Source organism: Hoplias malabaricus, chromosome 16 (assembly GCF_029633855.1).
Source record: "Hoplias malabaricus isolate fHopMal1 chromosome 16, fHopMal1.hap1, whole genome shotgun sequence".
In the NCBI taxonomy this organism is placed as follows: domain Eukaryota; kingdom Metazoa; phylum Chordata; class Actinopteri; order Characiformes; family Erythrinidae; genus Hoplias; species Hoplias malabaricus.
Window position 1 is genome coordinate 23,961,965 of NC_089815.1, and position 14,079 is coordinate 23,976,043.

At 36.1% G+C, this 14,079-nt stretch overlaps 1 protein-coding gene across 3 annotated transcripts in view; it reads left to right on the forward strand.

Annotated features, from left to right (window-relative positions):
• Positions 1–13,262, forward strand: part of arid3a (AT-rich interactive domain 3A) — a 31,654-nt gene extending 18,392 nt beyond the window's left edge. For 2 of the 3 annotated variants that reach the window (XM_066647556.1, XM_066647555.1), the window contains exons 4-9: positions 2,960–3,032; positions 4,127–4,310; positions 5,144–5,385; positions 5,724–6,023; positions 7,625–7,714; positions 8,155–13,262. In XM_066647556.1, coding sequence (XP_066503653.1) covers positions 2,960–3,032; positions 4,127–4,310; positions 5,144–5,385; positions 5,724–6,023; positions 7,625–7,714; positions 8,155–8,285 — 1,020 coding nt within the window. In that variant the 3' untranslated portion in view covers positions 8,286–13,262. The remainder of the gene's footprint in view (positions 1–2,959; positions 3,033–4,126; positions 4,311–5,143; positions 5,386–5,723; positions 6,024–7,624; positions 7,715–8,154) is intronic. The other variant, XM_066647557.1, reaches the window with a different exon arrangement.
• Positions 13,263–14,079: the final 817 nt, after the last annotated feature.

Genomic DNA, 14,079 nt, shown 5'->3' on the forward strand with positions numbered 1-14,079 from the left:
AAATTATTTGACTGCTCTTTCTGGTCTTTCATTCCAACCACATGATGCCAAAGGCTTTTATTGACTTCTGAAGCCACCATCTTGTTTAGTACAGAATCTGTACATTGATTGATTGCTTCTGTGGGTATACAGCAATGCCATTCAAATTCAGACAGAAAGAACTAGAGCCAAAGGTTTAGAATTATTTTGTTTATAAATGTTTAGGCTCTATATGCTACAGGACAGGTCAGTTACTTCAGTAAAAATACTCATGACTGATTCCTTTTTCAGTTGTTATTATTTTGCACCATTTGAAAATGACAGCTATCAGTTTAATGCCTTGGTTGTGTGGTTGTAGCAAAATCTTTAATATATAAATTTTCCCTTATGTGGTTATTGTTTGAAGTTTTAAAATGGTTTTTCACACTCACATTTACAAATCTATATCTTTAAAGGTTCTTTTTACTGTATCTCTTAAAAGAACCCCTTTCTCCATCCTTATTTTTATTATTACTTCTTTTACTCTTTCTAAGATATGAGTAGGTTTCAAACTGATGAAGAGTGCATGAAAGAAGCTGCATCCATTGTCCTTTGTGAACTGCTAAAGACCCTTTCAGATACTTTAGAGTAAGGCTATGAGATTTTACATTAAATGACCATTGTACACAGATCACCAAAAACCATTAAAATTACATTTTTGTTTCTCCATTCACTGATTGTTTGTTTTATAAGCTTGATTTACAATAAATGCATTTTGTAATTCTACAATTAGCCTACAAACTGTAGTGCATGTATAGTTCTGTATGTTTTGCTATCCCCTGTTACGCTGTACTTCAATTGCAAGGACCCCAATAGAACACTACAGGAATTCTTGGGTGGTGGATCCTTCTCAGCACTGCATTGACACTGACTTTGTGGGGGTGGGTTAGTGTGTTTTGCCGTGGTATGAGTAGATTAGACAAAGCAGTGCTGCTGACCTTTTAAGTGACTGGATAAGGAATAATACACTAGCTAAAAAATATCCAGCAAATAGCACTCTTTGGGCAGTGTCCTGTTCCCTGGTGATAGACTAGAGGATGACTAATGAAAACTGTGCAGCAAAATATGAGCAAGTGTCTCTTACAAAGTGTATCTACCAAGAGGGCCAGGCAGGTAGCTGTGCCTAATACAGTGGCCAGTGAGCCACTAACACTTGTGTCTGAGCCAGCACAACGTACACTTACATACCAGCACCACATCCGTGTCACTGTAGAGCTAATAATGAAACATGACCCAAATATTGCCTGTTTTGTGGGGGTTAACAAAATATGCAGAGCAACAGATGGACTACATTCTGCAATTGTAGAATTACAGAGTGCACGTATATGGTAATGAGTTGTTAAAAAGGACAGTGAGTGTAGAAACAGATGTGTCATTTTAATCTTATGGCTGATTGATGTATAAATTTTAATTTCACCCTTTTATTCATTAACTCTAACATACCATTCTTGCCACTGTCATTTGAACCCAATGTCCCTCTTGAACATTCCTTGCAATTAAAGCAGAAAACAAGGCGTTAGCATGACATGCTTTGGATTGTGATAAGTGATGAAACTGATTAAGCTACACTGCCAGCTCTCTGCTGGTATGATGGTCAAGAACGCTGGGAAAAGGAAGAGCTGTTTGCAAATTAGAGGAAGGCGGCACTGATGGAATTCCATTAGAAAACGAGAGAGAGAGAGGGAGAGAGAGAGACGGAGGGGAGCCATTTGGGAGATTTATGGTATGGTGCTCCTCAAATATGCATGCATCCTGTAATTAAGCCTGTGCTGCTTTACAGTCCATCCCCCACTCAGTCATTCACCTCTCTCCTCCCTTCCCCCTTCTGTAGGCCTCTGAGACTGCTTCACCCAGCTACTATCAAACCTGAAGCCATACTCTCCTTATTTTGTTCCCAAGAGATGTAATAATTAACCTTTATTATTGCTCCCTGCATAGAGTCTACATTAGTATGTTTGTGGACTAATGTCAAATGCGTTATTCAGAGCTAAAAATATAGTCTATCCCTTTAGTAGCCATGACATAATTTTGGAATCTTCAAAGGGTGTTGTTTTGTCCTCTTTGTCCCATATCTCAGGAGCTTGTTTGAATGTTAGTAGCTTGATTCATTCCGGATTTTCAGGAAGTTTAACTTTTTTTAAGTGTTTCAAATAATTGCTTAGTCATTGTATGCTCAGCAACAGTGTGCATTGAGGGTCAGATATATTCCTTTAGATACTACTTTCAACATGAGGGTTTTTTTTAATTTTTTTTTTTTCCCTTCTAATGTGTATCTTCAGGTGATGCAGTTTGGAGTTGGGAATATGTACAAAAGAAAATTGTCATTTTTATGTTTTCATACAAGTTCATAAAAGAAATTAATTTTACACAATATTTTTATACCTAATGTTTAACATTATACGTCAATTAACTATACAAATTCAGGCTCTATTTCTGTACAGCCTATTAATACAGCCTATTAATATTCTGAAATATTAAATGAACACTGCAGTAATAAACATGATATAATTCAATAAGAAATGTAGATCATCAATGAGATTTGCATCCATAATGTGACTTTTAATGTTGGGTGGGATAAATTTAAATCATGTCTGTGTGGGTTTCCGGAGTGCTCTGGTTTCATCCCACGGTCCAAAACACACATTGGTAGGTAGATTGGCCATGCTAAATTGTCCCTATGTGCAAGGATTGTGTGATAGACTGGCACCAAGAATCACTGGGCTCTAAACCCACCACAACCCTAAACTCAAATGGTGGTTAATAGTTACAGACAATGAATGAATATTTGATTCAGAATTCCCATACTGGTACAGCCTTAGTAACTCTGTATAAATATGGGTGCATTTTCAGAGCCTTTTCTTATAATTTTCTGCATTTCTGGTGTGTAGACTACCAGACAACACTTTAACCTTGTTTTCTGTTTTCTTATTCTGCCCCACAGCTTTACGAACTGGACAATGATCCAAAGCGGAAAGAGTTCTTGGATGATTTGTTCAGCTTCATGCAGAAGAGAGGTATGTCTTTATCATTGTCTCAGACTAGTAATTTTATATTTACTTGGCCATGCATAATTAATATGCAAGGCTCTATTTAATTCCACATTGTCAAAATGCTTGTCTCCTGGCAAGCTTTGCTTTAGAATAAATAGTTACTGAGCACAATCTATAAAACATGTTAATCTGCAGCCCATTGACCATGGCTACCTTACAGACACCTAGGACAATTGAGTCCGTTTCGTTGTGAGAGATGTTGCTTTTACACGCTTATTGTTCCCTTCCTGTGATGCATGAGCACCCAGCTCAGGTTTCAGCCCAATGGAGTGATATTTATTCCTTGGATGACTGCTTTATGGCTGCTGACATTTTTACTGTTTACAGTGTGCTAAACTGGATCTATGGCTTCTGAACATTTAGAAAACATGCTATAGGTGTGAACATCAGCACATGTTGTACGTTGGCCTTGAGACTATCCAGGCATTATCATAGGTTGCTTCTGTTTCATTTGAGCAAATGTTTTATTTGAGCACCATAAGAGTTTGTCCTTCAAAAACAAAGTTGATATTAAGCAGATTGTTTTTTTTTTTTTTAGCTTGACACTGCCCCCTAGAGACAAGAAAGATTCAAAGATAAGGAGATTCCCACGGAAACTGATGTGAAATCCTAGAATTATGGAGGATAAACAGTAATTTAGTCATACTCCTAACCAGCCATACAGACCACACCATATTCAGCTTGTTGTGTCATCTCTCTCTTTAGGGAAAATATAGTCTGGCAAAAAATACATTTTTAATGCAGTTTTTTCCAAATGTAGATTGTCATTTAAGGAATGTTTGGCGTCTGTAGTTTGCACCTTAATTTACACATTCAAACTAAAAGTTTAATGTGGCTAATAAGTAATATGAACTTATCTCACTAATTTGCATTGTTCAAAATAGATGTATAAACTGGACCACGTTTGCTTTAAAATAAATTATTTCATACTTTTATATTTAATTTTACACAAAGCTAATTTTATAATCAGTATTTGGCATGCATTCTAAATGTAACATTTTATTGTGGATAAATCTACTACTGTCTATGTTTCATCTGATGATTTTGTTTTCAATCAGGGACCCCTGTGAACAGGATCCCCATCATGGCCAAGCAGGTGTTGGATCTGTACATGCTGTACCAGCTGGTGACAGAGAAGGGGGGGCTGGTTGAGGTCATTAATAAGAAGCTATGGAGGGAAATCACCAAAGGCCTGAACCTGCCCACCTCAATCACCAGTGCTGCCTTCACTCTCAGGACACAGTAAGTGCTCCACACACTGCAGGCTTCCTGGGTGGCTGAGGCAAATACATGATAATATACTTGTATGCCAAACCATCTTAAATTACAGTGTTGTCACTGTTGAGGAATGATGTGATATACAATCATATAATTTTCTTGTTGATACTTATCTAATACTTATTTTGCATCTTAGGTTTAGCTCACCTTTTTGAGGCCCTGAACTGCCTTAGTCCTCTAACACTGAATATCCGGACATCCTGATCTGATCTTGTTTTTTGTAGAATATTTAGCCTTAGAATAAACACTTTAAGTGTTATAATAAACCCAATTATTTTCAACTGATATTCTACATATCTATATCTTTCAATGTATAATAATTATTTGTGTATGCAGCAAAATGCAATGAATGAAATATGCATGGTAGCCCACTGTAGTCTAGACATTTTGCTGTCTCTAAATCATCACTATAATGTCTAAATTAATTATGGATATATATAATTTAGATGCACATGGCAATTTCATGTGAGGTTCAAATAACCTTGTTTATTGAAAACTGCAGTCAAATTACAGTTTTTGTTTGCCACAAAAGAGTTCCACACTGCATATGTTGAAACAGCTTGTTAACCCCTGGAAATTTACCTCACACACACAAGAAGAACCATGTACATTTGTCATTTCTGAGACTGGTTTAAATAACATAAAGTGAAGTAATAAAGCATTTGAAAGTGACCAAAATAGGCTTTGTACAGCCAATCTTTATTCCTTGATCAGTTCCAACCCCAATATTTCAAATCAGTTTGGAACACCAAGTGCTGATTTTCTCAGACTTAACATGATCAATCCTTTCTCTACAGATACATGAAGTACCTTTACCCATATGAATGTGATAAGCGGGGTTTGAGTAACCCCAATGAACTTCAGGCTGCCATAGACAGTAACAGACGTGAGGGCCGCAGGCAAGGCAGCTCCCTCTTCATCTATTCTCCCAATGGGACACCCACCATGCTCTCCTCCACCAAGCTCACCATGCCCAACATGGGCCTTCCCATGGCCACCAATGGGGTGTCACTCTCGTCCATGCAGAAGATCAAGAAGGGTAAGAGTACAGTTGACTGGACTAGTCATCAAGTACACATATATGTAAGGTTAAGATATATTATACTGGTTCTAAATACTATTATTTTATTATGCTGCAAGAAAATGTGATACTATGGAGATTATGGTGGTAAAGATGAAAAATAATATAATACATGTTGAAAATGAAAAGTTACTCTTTTGGTGTTTAAACCATATTTTGGCATAAAATGTAGAAACACTACAAACATGTGTAATATCCCAGACAGTCCTGATGAAACAGTAATAACACAAAACATCCTTCTATCATGATACTCTCCTGTCTTTGACTGGTTAATATTTCTTCTCTTTTCCTTCTAGAAGATGACGGTGGCCAATCTCTTGGTGCTTCAAACAGCAGGCTGCCCGGGGCTCTGGCCACTCAGTCTGTGGCTGCAGCTCAAGCAGCTGCTGTGCAGGCAGCAGCAGCACAGGCTGCCATGGCTGCCCAGGTTGCTGCACTGGAGCAGCTGCGTGACAAGTTGGAGGCCGGTGAGCCACCAGAGAAGAAGATGGCACTGCCAGCAGAGGATCAACAGCGTCTCCTTCAGAGAGCGCTACAGCAAAATCTCCTGGCAATGACAGCACAGATGCCAATGAATATCCGCATCAATAGTCAAGGTAATAAAACCCTTCTGTTAAACTGTTATTCTAGTATCTATCTGTTCTTTACCTACTTTGCACACACACACACACACACACACACACACACACACACACACACTTTGTCATTAAGTAATAGATATTATCACAGGAAACAACACATTTTTATCTTCATGGTCTTACAGAGCTGCATGAAAATTGTTTAGCCAGAAAGTGTGAAATCATAGATATATTTCTTCCACTGTCATGCGGTGACTCTAAAACCATGTATTGAAAGCAAGACACCATAGTTGCAAATCATAAAAGAATGCCAGTTATTATTGCTAATGGTTGTGGTAAATGAGATAAACACACAAATAATACCTCACATCACCAAGTGTTGTAGGAAATGTGTGCTTCTTATAGATCCACTGAGAGATGACATGCTGAAATTGGTTAGTCGTGTTGCATCATTGCAGTGGGGAAAGTCTATATGTATATTTGGGGTTGTATTTTTGTCCATGGCCTATCACTGAAAGTCTTGAGAATTCCATCTGTGATGTGTTTCTGTATTGGCTTAAACCTTTTATATAATTTCCTAATATATTTTTGATATGAAGTGGACGGAAGCACTGTATTGAAGATTGGAACATCTTAACTTTCACCTTCTCATGTTCCTAATGATATGATAGATTTGAATAGATATGATTTTCTTTGAATAGCCAGTGTGATTCCTGTAAGCTAAAGACTGAAGCTTTTTTATTGTTGTTACAAAAAGAACATTGATATCGTATGTTTATAGCAGATGAATGGGAACTGTGGTAGAATCTCCGTGAAATGATCTACCTTTTCACTGAAAAATGTTCATTTAGTTTTTTTTCCCCCTCATGTAGTGAAACCAAGCATTTTCCCACCTTGGTTCAGGAATAGAAACTCTTATTAGAAAAGGGTGTTCCAGACAATTCATTTCTTTTTTTTTGTTTGTTTCATACTATGACACATAAATGTGTGCATTTCTACCTTTCATTCATTCCTGTTCATACGCAAGCATAATTTGGTCACTAGCCTGTTTTTAAAGATGGTTTGAAATATTTTCTCCCAACAGGGCAGAGTACTGTTCTTACTCTTTGTGATTCAAGAGAAGGGGACAGGATGAAATAGTTGTCACGAGAAACAAAATGATAAGCAATGAGTAGTCTTCAGTGCTTGAGGACTGACTTAATCAGAGATTAGTAAGAAGGAAATGAGGTGTTGACCCATTTCTCACCTGCTGTGGCGTTGTGCCTAGCAGAAGGGGAAATCCCCACAATAACGAAGAATGGAACATCTTTTATTTGATGTAAACCAAAGTGGTTATAACAGTAGTGGTTTTATTTGACACATTTCTTAGTAAAACGTGAGTGAAATAAGAGGCCTCTTGGTGATCCTTTGAGTTTCTCCACGCCCAGAATAAAGTAGAAATGTAGCACCCCTAGGCTGTAACTATAAAAATCTGTTTTCAGATTATCATTTAGCTCATCAGTGTAATGGAGAGCATGTTGCTATCATTAACCATACATTAAGTTTCTTCACACATTTAAACCTGCTGTGGAGCAACTGGAATTAATTTTGGTGGATAATTAGCCTCTTTGTTTTCTCAGATGGCAGACAGGATTCAGCCCTCAACCTCACCACAAATGGCATGAGCAGCATCAGCATGTCAGTGGAGCTCAATGGAGTTGTATACACTGGTTAGTGGCAAGTTGCATGGTCAGGCACATTTGATACTGTAAAAAAAAAAAAGTTTTCTGGCTTTATCATAGCTCCCTTGTCTGCTTTTAACCTTTAAGGAAGTTTTCCTGCTTTTATCCTTTAACATCAACAACTCAATTATTTGCATATATATATATATATATATATATATATATATATATATGCAAATATTTATTATATATATATATATATATGTATGTGTGTGTGTGTGTAAAATCAAGCATAAATAAATCAAAATATTTTCCAGTGCATGCAAATTCTGAGAACACTGGTAGTCATACAAATTTATACTGTTGTTGTATTTTTTTAAAATCAGTAAGGGAAGAGGTTAATTTATTAAGTCCAACGTGTCTTAAATGGTTTGAGTTTTTGTTTGTTTTGACTCGTGATGTGCTGTTTATCTCCCCATTTGCTGCAGGTGTGCTTTTTGCTCAAGCAACTGGTCTAACCTCATCAGGAGTATCTAACAAATCTTCAGGAGGCCGCAGCAATTCCCAGACGCTTCCACAGACACCTACCTCATCCACCTCTACCAACCCATCACCTTAAACACCTCACACTCTCCCTGTATCGAAGCTAGCTAAAGCCAAATATGAACCTCATTTTCTAAAGCCTATGCCAAATAACATACAGGAATAACAAATTCATAGACCATTTAACATACACTATCTCAGGTTCTCTTTATTCTACTCACTCTGTTGTTCCATAGCCAAGATGAACTAAAAAAAAAAAAAGAAAAAGAAAAAAAAATCAACAAGAGTTTATGATAAACTTATATAATATATGCAAATTCTGTGAATAATTTATTTCTTTTCCGGGTACACATTGCTTGAAATCAGTAGTGTAGAAATTAGAAACAACGGTAGCACACTGTTTACACTTTGTACACACCTGCTGACTGACAATGAAGCGTCTTGTTCTCAGAAGAAAAGAACATTTTCAGAATACAAGTTTTTCAATAGTGTTTTAAAATTTTATGCAAATAAGGTTTTAAACTCTATGTGTATTCTTTATGTATATCTAGAGTGCCTTGTGGAACATCTCTTCAACAATTTTGACCAATTGATGGCATTTGCTGAAGCAGACTCACCTAAATTATTCCCAACACAAACATGTCCAGTAATATTTTTGGTTCTGGGTGCCTAGCCACTTGTCATTTTAGAACAGTTATTATACGTGAAATGCCAATTGTTTCATTTGATTGCAGAATCGAAAGTATTATAATACGGCACAAATATTACTCGTGAGAGACAGGGAAAATTGGCATTTTATTATAAGCATATGGGGGTTTATTTTTCCTAGCCAGCATACACATGCCTGTGTTAAATCATGTTTAATTTTAAGATTGCATTTGCAAGTTTTAACAGTGAAAATAGAAGCATCTGCAGTAGAATCTAAACCAAAGGAATATATGAAATTATTCTGTAGCAGACAAGCGTAGGCAGTCTCTTATGTATCTGATTTATTGCAACAGTTCTTTCACCTGTGCATCAGATTGTAAGTTCGTGGATCACGGCACCTGCTTCCAACTTATCTGATCACCTAATATGCTGGTATTCAGGAAACATATGCGTTTACCAGAAACCATACAATGCAGTGGCATTGACGTTTAAGTTTGCAAACAGTAGTCATGCTTTTTAACAATATATATCTGGGCATGGCATTACTTTAGAAAGCAGCCAAATTCACTTTTCTGTAGATACATAAAGATGTGTGCTGGTGCATATTTCCGTGAGCTAGTTAAGTGGTTTTCACTAATCTTGATAGACGACAAGACAGCATCAGGACAGCAGCAGCTTTGGCCTGAACCTGGATCAAGACTTACATCAATGTATACTGAATAGTACTATGAAGTGGGTTGACAGAATGATGAATTATACAGACCAGCTAATTCAGGCTTTTGTTTCAGGGTTGTCACATGCTGAGTTTGGGTAGCTCCCAGGGTTTGCTCTTTATCTGCCTGTCTGATTGGAATGAAGAAGTGGTACCCCAGTAAAAGGGACTGTTAGGAGAAGTGGTGTCCGTTTTCTTCCAGGATTAAATATTAAGATCAATTGTTATTTATGATTTGGATGAATTTTTCATTTTTCTAACTTAGGATACATTTTTAGTGTTGGGTGTTCACTTCCCTTATCAAAGGGAAATATTTTTTTTGAAATTTCAGCTTAAAGATAGTGTGATTTCCTCATTGATGACAACAGTGAACAATTTCTTTAAGTAGCCTTTGAGCTTTCAGGAAACAGTGGAGCAGAGAAAAGTTGGCAAAGTTTACATATAGGGGGAATTGTGTATTGTGCATAAGCAAAAGCTCAGAACTGGCATTTCTGAAGCCTCAAACTTTTGGCAGTGTTCTCGTAGATAGCTCTAAATATTAGAAATTTTGACTCCATATATTTGGCCTGTTGAGAGGTGTAAAACTTTGGCATGAAAGTTACGTGAGCTTCCGCACAGGCAAGGGTAGTCTCTGGATAGGCGTTTATTGAACAATGTATCTGACAAATCTCAGGGAACACTTTATTACTGCTTTATGATTATCAGGACAGTATACCTCACAGGTTTCTAGGCGTGTTACTGTTAAACTCTACCTCAGATACTCATTTTTATTCAGCCACATCAACCACCATATCATTCACCATCACACAAAACAGTTGTAAATTTTGTTGTACACCAATTAGTTTAGATATTATTTTTAAAATTCACAGTTACTAATACAATTTCACCTCAGCTCAGCATACCACCTGTGCCATTTGACATGCGCCTTCTAGCTTATGAATTTATAATGCATTATAAAGTTTCATCGATATGTTATATCATAAAACCTGATGCAGAATGTTCATTTGTGTCTATAGAAAATAATACCAGGTTGCCTTTAGATTATTTATGGCAAGATTAACTACAATCTTAACATTAATCAAAATTTAACAATCCCAGCTTTTGATTTAAAGATGGCAGTTGACAGATGGTTTGCTGTCCTCTAGTGGACAATAACATTGGTCTCAGTGACAATGAAATTCCCACAGCTTTCTTTTTCTCTTCTGTAAAAATCTCTGACATGTATCTTTTTGTTTAAGTAGACAGGTGGGATTACTGGATTTAAGAGAGACTCTTAAGTAAGATTTTTGTGTTAAGAGCCTTAAAATACGAAATACACAGTGCCCTCTAAACATCAACCAAAAATAACACCACTAACTTTTGTTCTATTCTTAATTTAAATGATCATTAATTATATAAATGGAGTCTGAATACGAGGTGTGTTTATTTTCAAAACGTGGGGTGGCATGCTGACAGTTTTGCCCTTCATTTTTAAACCTGATCATTGGCACATAAGAGATATCAAATTACTTTGCTGTTTCAGTGATTCCGAAGGGCACTGTATATGTATATTGCAAAGACAACCAGAACTGCTTATTTGAATCATGCAAACTTGCTTGCGCTTTTATAGGATGCCTTATGCTTTGACAATTGTTGGCTTTTCTTTCCCTACAATTTGATGTTACACTAAAGCTGACACAGTTGCCGTTATTTTTAATTTTTTTTTTAATATATATATAATGTAAACAGCTAACAGGATGTAATAGATTCAGAATGGTAGGTAAAAACCATCACTGTCTTGGGAGAGACACTATCTACAACATAGCAATTATTTTGATTAAAAAGAATTTGATTTTATATTGTTTTGGCCTAGTTATGATTACATATATATGTTTCTTTCCCAAATAGTGTCCAAAAATCATAAAGTGAATAATGTGGAGTGGTCTATTTGTGAATTGGCTTTATGCATGAAAAATCAAATTCATTAATAAATATTCTGCTAAGTTTTCTCACAGAAGCAACTACAGGTTGTAATGATGTTATATGATGTGTGCCAGCTTTGGTTGGGTTACCTAGCTTATTTTTCATATATGTGGGAATTGTCTGAATTGTAAACAAGGCATTTTGTCGTCTTCTCAGGAAATACACTTCTACCTCCAGATTTATAGATGTGTTCATTTTAGGGCTATAGTCATACATTACATAAAGTGCATTTAGTAAAAAAATGAATTCTTTGTAATGGTGTTACAGAATGTCTTGTATCGCTGTGTTTGCGTTGTATGTCTGAATACTTTTTCCCTGCTTTTTTTTTTTTGTGTGTGTGTGGATATAACCTTAATAATATAACTTTATTCCAATTATGGGAGTTGCTCAGAACCCGAGAGGAGCATGAGTGTAGGCAATGCTGTACCACTGTTTTGAACAGGGATTGCCTATAAGTTAATAATTTAAATCTGTCTTTGTGTTCTTTGAAAATGTTTGACTTCTGTCTTTTTAAGGGATTGTACATGCTCCTGACAGCTCTGAATTGTTCTCTAAGGGGTGAAAAAAACAGTCCTTACTTATTTAATCAAAATGTGTTTGTGTGAATAATTAACTTTATTTGAAATATGAATATATCAAATACATTTTTTTTTTCAAAGAATGCCTAAAGTGCAGTTATTTCTTTCACAGTTGGGACTTCATCAACTCATATTTAGATTGTTTTTAAAATGTTTTTTAGAATGTGTACCTCCTTTTCTGAATGTGACATCCAACATCTCAACACAAAACCTCTGCTTCCTATTAGCACAAATGGTTTCACCTTTTTTACAAGGTTAATTTTTCTATTGATATCGGCTATTTGTTGGTATGTGATGTAATAATAACATGCAGCTTCTGTTTAAACTGTGTGTGCTGTACTTTTTCTGTGGTCACGAGTCTGGTCCTGTCTATACATTGCTTCAGTAGACTTGGAGAAAAAAAAAATTGTCTCCCTCACTCTCTCTCTCTGCTTATATGTTGTGTTTCTCTTTAGCATTGAAAGTTTACACTTATTAGTATATGAATTTTAGTCTACTTGGTATCAGTATGTAACAGTATGTGTTTAGGTTTAAATAATTTTTTAATACATTTAACAAATTCTTGGCTAAACTGTGAGACCAGGTATGGTTTTATCAAAACATATAAAAACTCAAAGGTCTCTTATTCCATAATAATTAATTTTGATAGCACTTTTAGGCTAATTCCATTCTGTACTCTGGGGAATGTTCCATTACCAGAAAATCCAGTCAGTGGTGGTCTTGTGTGGTACTGACCATTGGTGAATGGGGTATAGAAAGCCCATAAAACCCTACAGAGAATCCGTTTTAATGGTAGAACTACAGAGTACTGTTAACTGGTCTGACGAGGGACAGGATCCAGAAGAAATGTAATGAAGTTGCCAGTGAGTTTGTAGTGCCTTGACAGAGAGCCTCAACTGAAACCTATTAGAAACCTGGGACATTTTTACGTACAGCATTTTAAGCTTTTTTGATATTCTAAAACTCTAAAGTAGATTTTAAATGTAAAGGTAAAAAAATGCTTGAAATGATATTCAGTATATTAAAGTAATTCTGTCTGACAGTTGAAATACAGACCTACTTATTGAGTTTGTGTTCATAACTGCAGTGGAAATAATTGTTCATTTGCTGAAGTCTTAATTACTGAATATGGGCAACAGTCATTGGAGGACAAAAATATGACAGTACAAATTAATAAATGTATAGAATCACGAAAGGAATTATAAATAGGCTTGGGCCATGAATAAAATGCATAATTTAATACATGCTTTGCATTTCTTTCTCCGTTTATTTAATTATGAATTTCTACATTTATCTATCCATGTTTTTTTTTTCTCCTTCTGGGCCCCCCTAGTGTATCTTATTTTTAAAGCACTGTACTTAAATCAGTAGGTAGGAAGGGGTGGTTCCTCTCCTCCAAAAGTTACATAGAGCAGTTTCTGCAGTGCTGAGCCCAGAGTAGCAACTACAGTGTCTCTGTTCTATTACAGATCAGTGAAGAATCATTATAATTTTGAAGCTATATTTTTAAGGTAAAATTATTACATAGTATTATATTAGTGCCAATTTTTTAAAACTGTATAGCACTTACCTTTCCATCCATCCATCCATTATCTGTAACCGCTTATCCAATTCCTGTTTTTTATTTAGAGCTTGAAGATGATTTCAGTTCTTCACACAGGGTGTATTTAACTGAAGACGAAATTCTAATTTGCGGCTGTTGGCTGGTGTAATCGTGTAGTTGATGATCAGATTAAGGTTTCAGAATTCAGGTTTTGCCTGAAATTAATAGTTGGGTCTTTGTTCAGTGTTTTGATGTTTACGAGCTGGCACATACCATTCAGTCAAGGACACTTGCCTCTCAGTGTTACTGAAAGCCCTCTCACACCGAGCCTGTTCTAGACGGAGGTTAGGAACGCCCACCTAATTAACACATTAATCGAGAAATAAATTAAGCAATGTGGAAAAATGAATATGGAAATATAATAAAT